General features: G+C 37.2%; 2 protein-coding genes across 10 annotated transcripts in view; one reads left to right on the top strand and one right to left on the bottom strand.

The window, feature by feature from the left end:
• IMMP1L (inner mitochondrial membrane peptidase subunit 1) overlaps nt 1-4,642 on the top strand; it is a 100,575-nt gene extending 95,933 nt beyond the window's left edge. For 8 of the 9 annotated variants that reach the window (XM_043969902.1, XM_043969899.1, XM_043969896.1 and 5 more), the window contains one exon: nt 2,093-2,203. In XM_043969902.1, the coding sequence (XP_043825837.1) occupies nt 2,093-2,180 (88 nt within the window). In that variant the 3' untranslated portion in view covers nt 2,181-2,203. Of the gene's footprint in view, nt 1-2,092; nt 2,204-3,556 lie in introns of those variants that run through there. The other variant, XM_043969901.1, reaches the window with a different exon arrangement.
• A 54-nt stretch (nt 4,643-4,696) lies between these two features.
• Nucleotides 4,697-16,784, bottom strand: part of DNAJC24 (DnaJ heat shock protein family (Hsp40) member C24) — a 70,517-nt gene continuing 58,429 nt past the window's right edge. Inside the window, exons 4-5 of the mRNA XM_043969906.1 lie at nt 6,708-6,776; nt 4,697-5,613 (exon numbers count right to left, since the gene is read on the bottom strand). Coding sequence (XP_043825841.1) covers nt 5,483-5,613; nt 6,708-6,776 — 200 coding nt within the window. The 3' untranslated portion in view covers nt 4,697-5,482. The remainder of the gene's footprint in view (nt 5,614-6,707; nt 6,777-16,784) is intronic.

A 16,784-nucleotide genomic window follows, 5' to 3' on the forward strand; every position in this document is an offset into this window, starting at 1 on the left:
TCACTTAACCCCAACTGCCTCACCAAAAAACCCCAAACAAACAAAACCTTTGTGTCACTTGTTTCTAAGCTACAAGACTATGCACTACAAGGAATATGGTAGGAATCAAAGTGCTAAAAATTTTCACCTGATAGAAGATGTTTCATCTTTAAAAATTTTTTTCATTCCAGATGTTTTTCACAAACTAATCAAGTTCTTTCCTACTTTGTCTGACCTGAATAGCTATTCAAGGTGTTTGTTTTTCTGCTTGAGCAGCTACAGTCTTATGTTGCCCATGTGTGTATGAAGCTACTCATACAAATAGTTCTAATAATAAAACTGAAAAGCCATCTTATGATCTTGTTACTCCTTTAGTTATTTGATATCTTTCCTAGGAAACCTGTTTGCTTTTTCTATGATTACATACACATAGCTGATGAATGAAAAGAGTCAACATGAATATTTGCGACAATTTTTATGTGGTTACTACGTATGAAGTGGAAATATTAAAATTATGCATATTGATCATTGGTGTAGTGTCATCTTTGATATGGGCAGCTAGGTGGCACAGTGGATAGATAGAATGCCAGGCCTGGAGTCAGGAAGACCGGAGTTCAAATGTGGGACCCTGGGCAAATCACTTAACGCTGTTTGCCTCAGTTTCCTTATCTACAAAATGAGGACAGGCTGAAGGAAATGGCATTATCTTTGCCAAGAAAACTCCAAATGGGGTCATGAAAAGTCAGATACGACTGAAACAACTGAACAACATCTTGGAATTTGGCAGGCTTGACATGGCATTAAAAAAAAAAATTTGCATCCAGGTGTATATCATTACTTCTCTCCCCTGGTTAGACTGTCTAGATCAGTGCCAATGTAATTTCATAAGAAGATGGTTAATATTTCATAGCCAAACCCCACCATAAGTCATAAAACCTCACTAATATTATTTGACTTGTCACTGCTTACATTCCCATGAATTAGCTGTCCCCTTGAATTGCTGAGGAGCCAATTACCAACATTAGGTGGGGCATACCTGTACCTTATTCATAAGCAAAAGTCTAAATCAGAGAAGTAATTGCTCCTAGGTAACCTTTTTGTTTTGCTCATAAAACAAAATTCCTTCCTGAGAAAATTACATTCCATCTAGCCAGTTTCTTTCTTTGCTGAAGGCTGTAGTCAGGTGCATACAATAACTTGGAACGTTGTTGTACAGTGTTTCTCTTTTATGAAAGCTTAGTTAACATTTATTAATGCTGAAATGTTTCATTTTTGCATAACAGACATTTTTAGAAGTCACTATATATTCTATGCACTCAATTATTTTCGCTGATGATTTGTTCACTGGCTGACTTTCTTTTCTTTTGTTATTGATTTCTTTGAGAAATAGGCCTACAGTGTATAACACAGTCAATGCAAAGGACATATAGGAAATAAAAGGTTTTTGTTATATAATGTAAGGCCACCATCATTAATTTCACAAATTTTATGTATTAAAACTGTTTGTGATGGTCATTATTGCAATATAATGTGTTGTAGATCCTTCCTGAACACAGAAGGAACTGTGATCTTAATTAGAACTTTGACAAGCCCAGTCTTATAAAATGATGAGATTAATGGTAATTGATGTCACAATCAATTACCATTTAGTTCATCATGGGCCTCTTAATAGGTCTATCCTTGGTACTGGCCCCAGGATGTTGATGAGTATGTGGCTGCCCTGTTCATGCTGTTACTTCGATAGGAGGGCACATTTTCAGTCAACATTTTAATGACCTCTTTTGAAATCTATTAAATTAATGACCCTGTCACATTGCTGAAACCTTTTATAACTTCATTTCAGGGTTTGGTATAACAAACCAATGTTTTGGGGATGTGTGACAGAAAATATATAAGGATTCATTTTTAACTGAACCCCAACCCATCTTATTTTATCAAAAAGTATATTTTTAACATGTAGTAAATAAGGGTACTTATGGCCTAAGCTATATAAATTGTATGTTTTTTAACGAAAATTGTTCTTGAATGATTTGTACCAACAGAAATGTTATTTACTTTTTAATATTAATGATTTATTTTATTGGGGGGGGCGGTGCTTTGTATTTAACGCCAGGTACCAAGAGGTCATGTTTGGCTGGAGGGGGATAATCTCCAGAATTCTACAGATTCCAGGTACTATGGACCTATTCCATACGGACTAATCAGAGGACGTATTTGCTTAAAGGTATAATTTACTATTTAAACCATTGGTTACTTTTTTTTTTAATTAATTAATTTATTTGTTTGTTTGTCTGTTTATTTATTTTTTTGCGGGGCAATGGTGGTTAAGTGACTTGCCCAGGGTCACACAGCTAGTAAGTGTCAAATGTCTGAGGCCGGATTTGAACTCAGGTACTCCTGAATCCAGGGCCGGTGCTTTATCCACTGCGACACCTAGCTGCCCCCCATTGGTTACTTTTTGATCATGGAAGGAAAAAAAAACATACTGGAGTGTTTTGTTTTTCATTAAAGCTACTTGAAACCTCAAGTAGCATCATGTCTTTGCAGTGAGCATGCAAACCCATTGGCCAGAACTGGTGAGTGAGTGGACTTTACTGTGGCCCATCCTAGGACAGCTAATGTGCAAAGAACAACCTGATTGCTCTCAACATCCTTGTATTTACTCATAAGGATTTTTTTGTAATTCAGTCACCTGTGTAGTGTGGTGAATAATGAAGGTGAATCTACTACCCTGAAGCAAGCTTTAATTTAAATCACAAAAGGATAGCATTTTAGCAAATTGCTTTTCTCTCCTTGAGCTATTTATTTTAGAATTTATTTTAGACTATCTATTAGACTTAGAGGGTTATGATACTAGTGGATGGAATATTAATAATCAGGAATCATGGATCTTGTGAAATGTTCCCATCTTGCATATGTGTTTCCTGTTTCTATAGAAAAGCAATTTTTATTCAAACAGGACTAAGCACAGAAAGACTAAAAAAGAACACAAGCAAACCTCTGCTAAGAGTTTTGGTCATTATGGAATAGAGAAAGAAAAAGCCATTATCCTTATTTATATCTTCCCCCTCCTTTCTGTCATGGGTAATGTGTGTGAAAAAGACAGACATGATTACTTGGGAGGGCAGGGTTAATTCCAAAAATATCTCTTAAATGGCAGAACATTTGAGAATATTCATAAGGAAATGGATAGTTTAGCCAACCAAGACCCAAATTACTTTAAGACAACGATTTGCTGTTATATCTTACTTGATGGTGGAATCAGAGATAAAAGATATGTAAACCTAATTTAACACGTAACCATAAAGCCTCTAAACATGGGTTTTAACTACAATTTTTTCCTTGAATGTTTTTCAAAAATGGTTATGGTAAAAACGGCTGCAGGAAACCAAAATGGATTATTTTCCTTAAAGATTACCAATATAACCTTATTTTTTTATGGAAAAAATGAGGCAAAACCAGATTTAGTTGTACGGTATAAGAAAAAGAATGAATGGAAATATGTAAATCTATTTCTTTAACATGGTAGAAAAGTATAATATTGAGTAACTGTTTTCAATTGGATTTCATTTTACAGATTTGGCCTCTGAATGACTTTGGATTTCTTCGTGACAGCCCCAATGGCCACAGATTTTCTGATGAGTAGCCAGCATTTAGCCAACCAAATCACTTCATTATCATATCGTGTTCCTCAAGAAACATTTTACTAAGTCACTGAAACCATGTATTTATAAATAAAATATTTGATACGGAATTTTATTTTCAAATAGGAGCTAAACAGAAGGGAGTTGAATCTTTTACTGATGTTTTACACACACAACACATACTCTCCTCTCCCTTTCCCTCTTCCACCCCCACTGAAAGCAAAAATTTGTAATTTAAAAGAAGAAAAGATTAAAGCCATCCTGGTATTTTGTGTGACCTAAATAGCTGGATATTTGGATCACTGACTCAGTTCTTTTACTTTTCAGTTGGACTTTATGTGTTCTATAGACCCAGCCAAAGAAATTCTATTCTTCCTTCTCAATTATGCTTTGGTTTGGCTACACTCACCATGAGGGTGGTGACCATTTATTTTTAATTACAGGTCAAATCTGGCTACAACAGAAACTTCCCATAATAAAGATTGCCAAGTCCCAGGTTTGGCCCACTTACTCAACAAAAAGAACAAAAGAATTTCAGCAATCCTTTGGGATTCTTGAAAATGAGCTCTGACCTGTGTTACACACAGAACACTAAATATATAGAAATATAAAACTGTTTAATGGTTACAGTGACATCTATGAAATTCACAATTATAAAGTAAGAAATAGGACAGGAAAATATTGGTTTCAAGATACCAATAACATTGTATTCCAAATTCAGAAATAGGAATACTATGTTTTTTATAATTAAAAAAATACAATCCCATTTAAAATAATTTATTGAAACCATAAATACCCATTACCTAAATTGCATGATGGGACTGGTTCTGATTCCTGACTAAAGAAGACTATTTCCTGACCCTAAAGAAGGAAGGGAAAAGCCAACCAGCAAGCCCTTTGTTTAACTATATAGAGTTAGGGTCTGATTCTATTATTATAGCTAACCCAAATTGCTCATGTTTCAGCATGGAAGGGATGGATATTATTCATAAAATAAATACCTCTTACTTATAAAGTGATTTGCAGTTTTAAAAATTCTTTCATGTACTTTAGTTCATTTGATCTTTTTTTTAAAAAAACCACCACTATTGTAGCCCCTATGAGGAAAGGAAGGGAATAAGCACCCACATCAGAAAGATCATTACAAGTGAAGCACAACACGAATGTTAAGCACTTAAATAAAGAAACAGGCCCAGGGACAATAAGTAAGTGGCCACAGATATTGTAAAAGTGGCCTAAGTTCTTATGACCTGAGTCTGGTGTCCTTTTTACCACACTATGCTGCTTCATTAATCAGATCTTCAAAATCAGAGAGAACTGGGGTCAGGTAGTATTTACAAAATGTTTATATGCAAAGAATATAGAGCTTCCCCCTAGTAGGATGTCTGGTTCCACTTCATTAATTCCTGTAATTGCCCTGTGACTTAAGTAGAGGGAAGTTCTAGATCAGTGGTACAGATGGATTCACAGAGCAAAGCCCCAACTACAAGAGACTCGCTGATACCCACTGCTTCCATTTCTTTCTTTCTTTCTGTGCTCTTAGAAGAAAACATTTTCCACCCATGGGGAAGAGAGAACAAACAAGGCCCCCAAATTCTAACGATGGGAATTCACCAAGTAACTAGATTTGTGTTTTGTTAATACAGGGGGTGGGCTCCGCTTGCCAATTTTACATTTTCTTGGCAAACTCTGAAAACAGTATTTGAGTTGACATTTCAGTAGCATTTCCAATGGACAAAAGGACTCCCACTTCTTTTCTCAGCTCTACTTGAAATCGATGTTTTCTCCAACGGACAAAGCCTCTGCCTCCCCAATGTGACTGAACATGAGAGTTTTACAGTTCCATGTACTGAACAATCTTAGCTGTGCTGAACAATTTCTATAATTAGTGAACATGTATCACAACAGATCAGGTTAACTTCTTCAGCTTCATCCTTGGAAACACAGTATTTTCCACCACATCGGCAACTGAGAGTAAAACACTGATCATCTAGAAAAAAGCCAAAATAAAAAAAGATGTGTTTTAAATGCTTATATAGCCTTTTAAACATGACACTAGTGTTGTCTACCATCATATATTACTTATATTAAGAGATAAAAGAAGCCCAGAAAAAAAAAAACAAATTTCATTAAACCATGAACTGAAAAAAGGGGCCCAAATTCAGGCAAAAAGGTAAGAATGAATACACCTGGAACCTAGAAATTCTTTGTAAGAATTTTGGTCTCCTCCCTTAGTGTATGGCATGATGCAAACAAGGCAAAGAGAGTCACACAAAGCACTACAGAGCACTGGGAGAGATCAATCAGTCTGGATGAGGCCCATCCCATCCAGAAAGGGCAATCAGACTGAAGTACAGACAGAGAGCTGTAATATGCAAATACTATCTGTGTGAGCTCTGTTAAGTTCTGGCATGAAAAAAAGTTACTTGGTGTTATACCTTAAAAGTCCGTAACTGTGACATTATTGAAATTCCAAGTAAAGAGGTTAAAAAATATAACTGCATAAATGGCATGATGGGCCAGGAACAAATAGATGGGACACAAAAGATATATATTTTTTAAAACCTAAGAATGGACAACGAAAGTGGCAGACCATAGTTAGGAGGGAATGAAACATTGGCCGCAGTCGTCCATATTCACTGGCAACCCTGAAAAATCTCTAATGTGACCAAGAAAATAGAAATTGGCACAAGTCCTGGAATAATTTATTTCAATTATCAACAGTAGTTTAGAAAGTTAAAATTGCTTTTATTTGTTATATTATGCAGACAATGAAAATAAATACAACTACCACAGCACAGGGAAAAAACTTATTGCAACTGACATCTAATTAGAAGAGAAAAAAATAGGAATCAAATCCATAAAACAGAAACCAAGCAATACCACTGTGCATTAAATTTCAAATAAGCCACCCCTGCAAAAGTTTAATTAGCAACAAAACATTCCAGTACTGGAAAACAAGCTAGGGTATTTTTGAAATCAAAGAAAAATAATAATCAATGGGATGTCAGTTTCCATTCTGACAATTACTGCGACCTTAAAAGAATCTAATAAAAGGGAGAAAAATTCAGAATGCCTTCTAACCTTTATTCCACAACATGTCTTCAAGATATATTTGGGCATCTACTGGTCCCACAGTTCTTAGGTCATCTTCTGCAAAACAAGAGTCAGATGAGATGATGCAAGAAAGATATCTAACAGCTCCTGGGATCAGAATTCTAATCAGAAAGTTTAAGGAATACACACCATTTATATGAGTAAATACCCGCTTACAAAACTTTTAAGTTATTTGGTTTTGCTAACCCCACATGTAATAAACTAAAATCTACCAATACATTAAAAATCTCTTTCAGTGGATGACTCATGCTCCAGAAGAGTTTTACAATTTTAAAATCACATATATCCCTCGAGAGTTAACCTCTCTCTCTCTCTCTCTCTCTCTCTCTCTCTCTCTCTCTCTCTCTCTCTCTCTCTCTCTCTCTCTCTCTCTCTCACACACACACACACACACACACACACACACACACACATATATATATATACACACAAACCCACACCCACCCACCACTGCCCTGCCCTCCCCCTGCCAGGAATCACATAATTACATAGTATTTGCTTTGTAGATAGATATTTTTAAATATGCAGGCTTCCCCCTGGAGAATGTAAGCTCCTTGAAGGCAGTAGTGGTTTCTTGTTTGTATCTCCAGAGCCTAGCTTAGTGCTTGGCACACAGCATGTGCTTAATAAATATCTGTTGACTGACTGACTCGTCACTTTATATGTGTGTGCATGCGGGTAATGTTCAAAGTGTCATGTCCTAAGTAACAGCTAAAAGGAGTACATCAAAGGCTCCTGGGGAAAGACTCCCTTCTGAATATTCTGATCTCAAAGAACTGAGTCACGGTTCAGGAGAGTCACAGCACTGACATTTCCCTGTCTCCAAGCCGCTCTGGAATTCCACCTGAGTCCAAGAGAAGTGGAAGGAACTCCAGTAGGGAGGACAAGAGGCGCTGGTGGGGGTGCTGGGCTTTGTTTTCAAAGGCACATTGTTTTCAGCATGCTTGTAAAGCAATGTTAAAAAGAAAGTAAAATCCCTCCACGACATTTTCTTCAGCTGTGCCTCCAGTCTACCTCTTGTTCAGCTGCTGAGAATGCCTGCCTTTGTTCCATTTTGTGAGTGCTTGCAATTTAATTATATTTAATAACTGCCTGTTCAAAATGTATTGGTGAATTACACAATTTTATAGTAGATGAAAAGATTATACAATATTTTGAACTCACTATGGCTTCTCATTAAGGTATGTCAAATATTCTATCATTCTAGAACCCTGCCCAGTGGCTTCCCCATCTCAACAGGGCTTAACTGCTGTTTCAAGTGTCCTTTTACCCTTGTATTTTCACCAAGGCTTTTGTTATGCACATAAAAATTGTTTTAACAGTTTTAAAACAAAATATTAACAATTTAACTTTCACATTCAACAGAATACATGACTTTTGACACACTTCAGCCTGACAGTTCTAATTAAAACAGCAAACCACAAATCCGAAGTATTTCAGACATCAAATTGTAAAATATCTGAGTATCACTAAAGGAGAATGAGAGGTGGGGGTGGGGATGAGGATGGAGATGGGGAAGGACTCAGAGGTTTACTCATCCACCTTCGAGTCAGTCTGGTATTCAGCACTGGGTGCAGTTTGCTATGAATGTTATCAGCGAAAAAAATTAAATACTTATTTGAATTTAACTGCTGAAAAGTATAATTAGATAGCACTTAAGATTTACATGTTTCTTCAAAATGCAATGTTAATTAATAGTCAATTTGTCTATATTCCTTGGCCATCTTCTATAACACTAAAGCATTCTTCTAATTTCACCCCAAATCCACATTATATATCCCCAGGGAATAATATATGTACATCTGAAGCAGTTTTGGTGATTTAAATTAAAGCAAAACAGACAAGTTGCAGCTAATGTTAAGATCAATAAAAACCTTGCTGGGCTAACCTAGTTCTGAACACCTGTAATCACACATCTTTATGAGGCAATTAACCCATTCATATCTCTATTCTGAAAGTGATTTTTTTTTTAAATGAGATAAGGAGCAGATACAACTAGCTGGTCTTCATCCTGCTGTGACCCGCTGCCTTCACAGGAATGCTACTATTATTCTCCATTATGTAGCACTTGGTCCCCTTTCTACATACTGTTTTATTTTTTGCCTGCTCAAAAAAATGATTTAACTTTTATTATTTCCCTTCCTTTTATTGTTTTACTCATGGCAAAAAAATGTTTTAAAGCTAACCCTAGTTTTTAACTAAAACATAAACTGAGGCCTTGATGATGATAACTGAATAAGTTAATAAAAGTAGTTCATCATTCTTTTCCATGATCTATGACTACATCCCAATGATATGAGATGAACACTTTCATCTTTAAGTAAGGTAAGAAGAAATGCTGGGAGAAAGAAGCAAGGGTCTGTGGTTATCTCAGGAAAAGATTGGCTCCCTAGAGGACGGTATTAAATGGGTGGAGTGGGACACAGAAACAGAAGATGAGGCTAATGAGACAACAGAAGATCATCTGCTGGAACAGGAGTGCCAGCAACCTCCCCCAAGAAACACATCAATGGGTTTTTCCATAGTGATCAACCAGGTCCATTATTGGAATTGTAATTAGAAGATTTGGTTCTCATTCCACTATAGCCTCCCACCTCTTCTCACCCCCCCCCCAATCCAACAACTTACACTAAACCTGTAATTAGCTTTGATAACCATCTAGTAATCAGGTATGGCATTTGTGAAACAGAAGATGCTGGTTGTCTACTGAGGCATTCAATAATAATCCATATGGAAGGTGGGGGCATTAAAGTTACATAATTTTCAGTTTCAACTAGAAATGATCATGCGAATGCATCTCAGCACTCTCCAGTTAAATTATCTTTCAAATATGATTTTTAAAAAACCAACTGATCAATCCCTGTTCTGGCTGTGATTTTTAGATAAATTAACGAATTCAAGATTTTCATTCTGAAATCTTAACTGCTAAATACAGGAAGATGACAAATTCGACTAGTTCGAAAGACCCTCATTCTTTTAAAGTGGGGTCATATTGTTTGCTCACTCTGATATTCAAAAGAATACATATTGTGGATTGAGGTTAGCAGGAGATTCAGCAAGTGAAACCCTGAAACTGCTTACATTTTGATAGCTGTGTATTGCAGCTTAAGAAAGAATCCTAAAAAAAGATAATGATAAAAATCAAATAATTTATGTGGTTACTTGAAAAAGAATCTTGCAGTCTTTACAAGTATAGGCCCTCCTGACCTTGTGTTCTATTGGATTTGTCTGACAACAAGAGGTGAAAGAATTCAGTGGCTCCATTGTCTCAATAGTGGGATCTAAGAAAACACTGGCAGGGCTCATCAGAGAGGTTTATGAGCCTGCAATTCAAAGAGATTCAAAGGAAAAATCTACAGAGATTCTTTCAGGCTGAAGAATAACATTAAATAACTATTAGCAGCTTGCTTCAGTAAAGCTTACTAGAGCCCTCGCTGGGTCATTCACAACTTTTTGAAAGAGGAAGGGTTTTTCAGCTCCATTTAGGATACAATAAATATTTCTTATTTCTTGGATGAAACCAAATGTAATACTAGCCTCCCCCCCCCCCAATGACTGTAAAATTCCTAAAACAAATCTTTGTTCAATGTCTAAACAATCACACTACCAAATCCTTTTAAACTTTCTAACTACACTTAAAGTTATTTTTTTTAAAGCGGAGAAGGGATGCTTAAAGTTCAAACATTACTGGGGGGGGTGGGGGGGGGCGGCGGCTGAGAAGTCTCAATAAACCTAACATAAACAAAAAGATCAAGTCCATCGGAAGCCCTGCCATTATTCATGTACGGCTGTGATACAATACTTAAATACATTAGGTTATTGGTACATACACAATTTTCTAATTTAATTCGAAATTTCTTATTTCTAAATGAACACATTTTTATCTGAGTTGGAATTGGACATTTATTAAGAAGTACTTAAAATGTATTTCAAATAATTAGGTTACCTACATGTATGTTAAGAAGGTGAGTTTCCTTGAAAAATAACTATTTTCCTGTAACTTTAAATACTCTTGAGATTTGTCATTCTTACAATTCATTAAACTACACATAATTAAATTTCTCACTAAAAGGTTTGAAGAAAACGGTCACTTTCACTGTTCTTGACAAGTTTATGTTAGAATAAAAGCCTTTTGCTCCCTTTAGAAAGACTTCATAGTGAGGCAACATTTAAGTTGAAACCTGTTCATTAAATCATAAAAGCACTAGATTCCTCACCCAGTTGAATGAAAGAGTCACAGCTACAAGGTTTTCCACAATCTAAGAAAAATTACCAACAACTCGTAGCTTCATTATGGACTTGGGGAAATGCAGGGGGGTTGGTGGTTTTTTTAAGAGTATGAACTGAATACTAGTGGAAAAGTACTGCATGTTAAATAGCAAGAATTGGGATCTCTTTCTGTTTAGCCACAGTATAGGTGGAGCACACAGAAAAAAGAGGATCCAGCCTGATCCACAGAAATGTTCATTCCTGGTTCTGAGGAAGAAGGTGGTTTAGTTCCCACGGCCTGTGTTTGATGAACACACTGACAAAGGGCCAACTCTTATCTCCTCTGATTGCCAGGGTGTTCTACTCCACCAGGAAATGAACTGAGGAGCAATCTATTTCTCGTATTTCACCTAACTGAGCAAGGCAATGCAGCAAGGAAACAACTTTTGGTCACTTCCAATTTAATCTGGATTTGTAATGTAATATGAAGCTCAAAGTATTTAGCTGTTATCAATCCCATTAAATGTGATTTGCCATAATCAAAGCACAGTCTACATTAATAACAAGGCCTTAGGTGGCAAAACCAACTCTAGAGCCTAAGATTCAATGTGTATTACAGCAGTCTTGTATGCCTTCCCAGGATCCAGATGGTGTGTTTTTTGATTTAAGAGACTCCCAAGTTCCAATTCTGCCTCAGACACTTAGCAACAGCTGAGTGATATTAGGAAAATTACCAACTTCCCTAAGCTTCCATTTCCTCATGTGTAAAACAAGAAAGTAGCATTTCCTCCTCTTTAGGAATATTGTGAAGCTCAAATGATAGAATGTCTATAAAGTGTTTTGCAAATCTCAGTGTTGTATAACTGCATTTCAAAGAAAAATATCATTTATTCAGAGTCAGAAGAGACCTTTAAGGTCATCCTTTTTAGGAACCAACTTCATTTTAGAGATGAAGAGACTGACTGAAGTCTAGAAAGTCTAGGTGATTTGTCTAAGGTTTGAAATCAGATCCTGTGACTTGAAATTCAGGATTCTTTCTCCTGACATCATAATGTGAATTGCTGTTATTGCTTTTATTATTATCAGTAATAAAAAATGGACAGGATTTGGACAGAGAATGAGAAAGTAGGCAAGGAGGGCTAGATCAAAGGCATGGAGGAGGACAGAAAAAAAGTCTGATTGTGATTCCCATGGCAAAGGGAAAAGGAGAGGTCTGGGCCACACTGTGGAAGGCCTCGAATTCCAGGTTAAATAGCTTGGTTTTGTATGAGGAGCCATTAGAAATTTCTGAACAAGGTGATGAAATGAAAATGTTATTTTAGAAAAGTTCATCTGGTGATGAGGCAGCATGACATTGTGAACACAGCGTGGCCAATAGTAGGTGCTTAATAAATGCTTATTAACTGACTGCTTGACATAGCCTTGGGGGTAGAGGTGGCCTTGAGGTCAGGTTCAACAGGCACTGCCAAGCACTAACAGACCTTTGGTGACTCACTAGGGATGGTTACAAGGCAGAGGGGGAGGCTAAAGATGACTCCAAGATTCCAGTTCTGGGAATCAGGAATGCTGATCAAGTTAAAAAACAGAGAAGAAAGCTGTTCTGCTTTGATTTTTGGAGAGGGGAGTAGAGGCTCCTCAGCTGTGGACAAGCTAGACATGGTAGAGCAACACCTACCTTGAAATTAGTTCCTAAAATTCTAATTGCATCCTTAACAAAAGGCATATGAATGAATAAAAAATAAATGACCTAAATACTGTATTATTTTCATAAGCTTTTAAAACATTATCGGTGATCAACAATTCTGCCACTCTAAAACTCTGCCTGTAAAAGTCTCTCTCTCTCTCTCTCTCTCTCTCTCTCTCTCTCTCTCTCTCTCTCTCTCTCTCTCTCTCTATATATATATATATATATATATATATATATATATATATATATATATATATATATATATTTGGGGGGGCAGGGCAATGAGGGTTAAGTGACTTGCCCAGGGTCACACAGCTAGTAAGTCGAGTACCTGAGGCCACATTTGAACTCAGATCCTCCTGAATCCAAGGCCAGTGCTTTATCAAATCTATTTTAATATGACTCCAGTCCTACTCACTGGTCCATGGTTCTGTGTAACATTAAAACAACAACAACAAAAAAACAAACCTAAGCATAAAAATGCTACCACAAAGAAGACAAAAACTTTAGTTATATACAATATTCCAGTGATTAATTAAAGCAATGTTCTGTTTATTTTTTTAATACATGAAGAAGCTAGGTGGTGCTAGCTAGAATGCTGGGCCTGGAGCTAGAAAGACCTGAGTTCAAATCCCTCCTCAAATGCTTACTAGCTGTGTGACCCTGGGCAAGTCACTGAACCTCTGTTTACCAGTTGTGGTATATGAATGTGATGGAATACTATTGTGTTGTAAGAAACGATGAGCAGGCAGATTTCAGAAAAACCTGGAAGGACTTGCATGAACCGATGCTGAGTGAGATGAACAGAACCAGGAGAATATTGTACAGTTTCATCAACATTATGTGTTGATCAACTGTGCTAGACTTGACTCTTCTCAGCAACACAATGGGCCAAGATAGTTCCAAAGGACTCATGATAAAAGAAGCTCTCCAAATCCAGAAAAGAAAAAGAACTGCTGAATCTGGATGCAGATCAAACCATACTATTTCTATTGTTTTTGTTGTTGTTTTTCTTTTTTGAGGTTTTTCCTTTTTGCTCTGATTCTTCTCTTATAACATGACTAATGCAGAAATATGTTTAATGTGACTATATATATAACCTATATCAGATTACTTGCTGTCTTGGGGAGGGAGGAGGGAGGGAAAGGAGGGAGAAAAATTTGAAATTAGAAATCTTATAGAAACAAATGTTGAAAACTATCTCTAAATGTAACTGGAAAATAATAAAATATTTATATGGAAAAACTAAAAAAAAGAAAAGAAACTCAGTTTACCTCAGTTTTCTCAATTGTGGTTGATGCCAAGAGAATACAACCCTGGAAGGTCACACCAAAGAACCATCAAAGGTGTGTAATATATGCAAACCACTAAAATATTTCCCACTGCATCTTTGAAGAACTAAAAAGGGAACTTTTAGAATCTGTTTTATATTAAAGGGCAGAGAACAAATACATTTGCTGGTGATGCTATCCATGGCTTTGTCTTTACTAATGCAGGGGAATAGCATCTGCTATTAATTTTTATATGTGTACTTTTTGTCTTAAAAAAATAACCTATACCTGAGGACATTTGAGAAAACTAGTTCCTACAGGGAAGGCTATAAAACTTGAGTCACTAAGTTCAGCAAGCAAGGTTCGTTATACCTTAACTGAACCTGCTTCTGTATTGAGCCAAGGAGCCATTTTTCGTAGATGGACCAGTGGTTTCGTAGTTAGAGAAATCCCACCTCTGACACACATTAACTGGATAACCTTAGGCAAATCATTTAAACTCTAGGGTCTCCAGTTTCCTCATCTGTAAATTGAAAAGGTTGGACTAGATGGCTTCTGATAGTTCCCAGCTTTAAATTTGTGATGCTGTAATCATAGGAGTTGAGAGGTGGAGGAGAATTGAGATTAGAACTTGATCTGATGGGACAAGTTCAACAGTAAGACAGGCTTTGAATAGGAAAAGAGGACAGGAGTCCCCTTTGGGGGGATGGGAGGCCAGACCCAAGAAGGCATTATCACCGCAAACTGCAAAGAGGGGGGCCACACACCAATCTAGGGCAGCGGGGGAGAAGGCAAGCTTCAAGGTGACAACTATTTATTAAGATAAAATGTACAGGGGCAGCTAGGTGGTGCAGTGGATAGAGTACCGGCCCTGGAGTCAGGAGGACCTGAATTCAAATCCAGCCTCAGACACACACTTACTGGATGTGTGACCCTGGGCGAGTCAACCCCAACTGCCTCACAAAAAAAAAATAAATAAAATGTACAACTGAAGGCCACTCAGGTAAATGGGTTGAGGAACTCAGCATCTCTAGGAGCTTGAGTCATCAGGATTGGAGAGAAATTGTAGCCAAATCAGTTCAGGGTGAGTTGAAGAACAGGAAAAGAATCTCTAGAGGTTCAATAAAAGTATCTCTCACTCAAGGAGTTAGGGCAAAAGGAGAATATCAAAGGAGCTCCAGGGAAATGAGGATCTTCAGGAGAGGTGAATGAGGCTTCTATAAAGCAAAGTGGGGGGGGCAGCTAGGGGGCTCAGTGGATAAAGCACGGGCCTGGATTCAGGAGGACCTGAGTTCAAATTCTGTCTCAGACACTTGACAAGACCCTGGGCAAGTCACTTAACCCTCATTGCCCTGCCCCCCCCCCCCAAAAAAAAAGTGAAGAAGGAGTCTGTAAAGGATTCGAAGGAGACAAGCAGACTACTGAGATGCCAAAGGGAGGATAACATTGGCTTCCTGCTCCTAACCCAGGTCAGGAAATCATGGCACTCAGCCCAGAGGACTCTGTCCTGGATCTAGCCACTGGGAATACCGAAAGTTTGCAATCTCCAGCCTGAGCTGTTCCTGAAAGCCTGGACTAATACCGTCCTCAACACCCCCAAGAAATCAACGGCAGGACAGTGTAAAGATTGAAGTCAGGAAGGAGGCTGGGAGAATTAGTCAACAGAAAAAAAAATCCCACAATAAGAAGTTATTATGGTAATAGGGATCCTCCAGACACTAACAAAAGAAGATTATGACTCCCAAATGTCAGCAAGCAAAGATAAGCACAATTTGGGTACAAATTCAACTGGAAGCAATGAAGCAAGCTTTAAAAAGTTTTTCAAAAAATGTTTTTATAGGGGCAGCTAGATGGCGCAGCGGATAGGCACCGGCCCTGGAGTCATGAGTACCTGAGTTCAAATCTGGCCTCAGACACTTAACACTTACTAGCTGTGTGACCCTGGACAAGTCACTTAACCCCAATTGCCTCGCTAAAAAATAAAAATAAATAAATAAATAAAAGTGTTTTTATAAATGTAATCAGAGTGTAAGAAGAAAAAAAAAAACTGGAAGAGAAATGAGAAACCTGGAAGAAAGAAATGGAAAGGAATTATAGCTTGCCACAAGAGGTACAAAGCCTTGCACAATCAACAAGCACCCTGAGAATTACCAAGGAACCAAACAGAAGCTAATATGTGCATGAGACAACAAAAACATGTATATTTTTTTAAAAAATCAAAAGACATGGGGCAGCTACGTGGCGCAGTGAATAGAGCACCAGCCCTGGAGTCAGGAGGACCTGAGTTCAAATCAGGCCTCAGACACTTGACACTTACTAGCTCTGTGACCCTGGGCAAGTCACTTAATCCCAATTGCCTCACCAAAAAAATTAAAAATAAATAAAAAATAAAAAGACTGAAAAAAATAGGAGAAAATGTAAAGTATCTTGTAGCAAAAACTGACCTAGAAGACAGATCAATAAGAGATAACTTTAAAAGCATAGGACTATCTAAATGCCATGACCAAAAAAAGAGCCTAGGCATCCTATTTTTAAAAATCCTAAAATACTGTCCAGATGTCTTCAAACCAAAAGGTAAAGTGAAAATAGTAAGAATCCATTTGTAACTTCTAAAAAAAAATACAGAATGAAAACTCAGGGGGGAAAAAAACAACAAATGAAAACTCTCAGGAATGTTATAGCCAAAATCCAGAGCTTCTAGATCAAAGAATAAAAAATACTGCCAACAGCCAGAAAGAACTCAAGTACTGAGGAGCCATAGTCTTTGGAATATATTCCAAAAAGTGAATCAGATAAACTTATAACCAAGAATAATTTATTCAGAAAGTCTGCTTCCTATCGGGAATGGAGGTGGGGGAGGAAAGGCAGCCCTTTAAG

Source organism: Dromiciops gliroides, chromosome 6 (genome assembly GCF_019393635.1).
Source record: "Dromiciops gliroides isolate mDroGli1 chromosome 6, mDroGli1.pri, whole genome shotgun sequence".
NCBI classification, from domain to species: domain Eukaryota; kingdom Metazoa; phylum Chordata; class Mammalia; order Microbiotheria; family Microbiotheriidae; genus Dromiciops; species Dromiciops gliroides.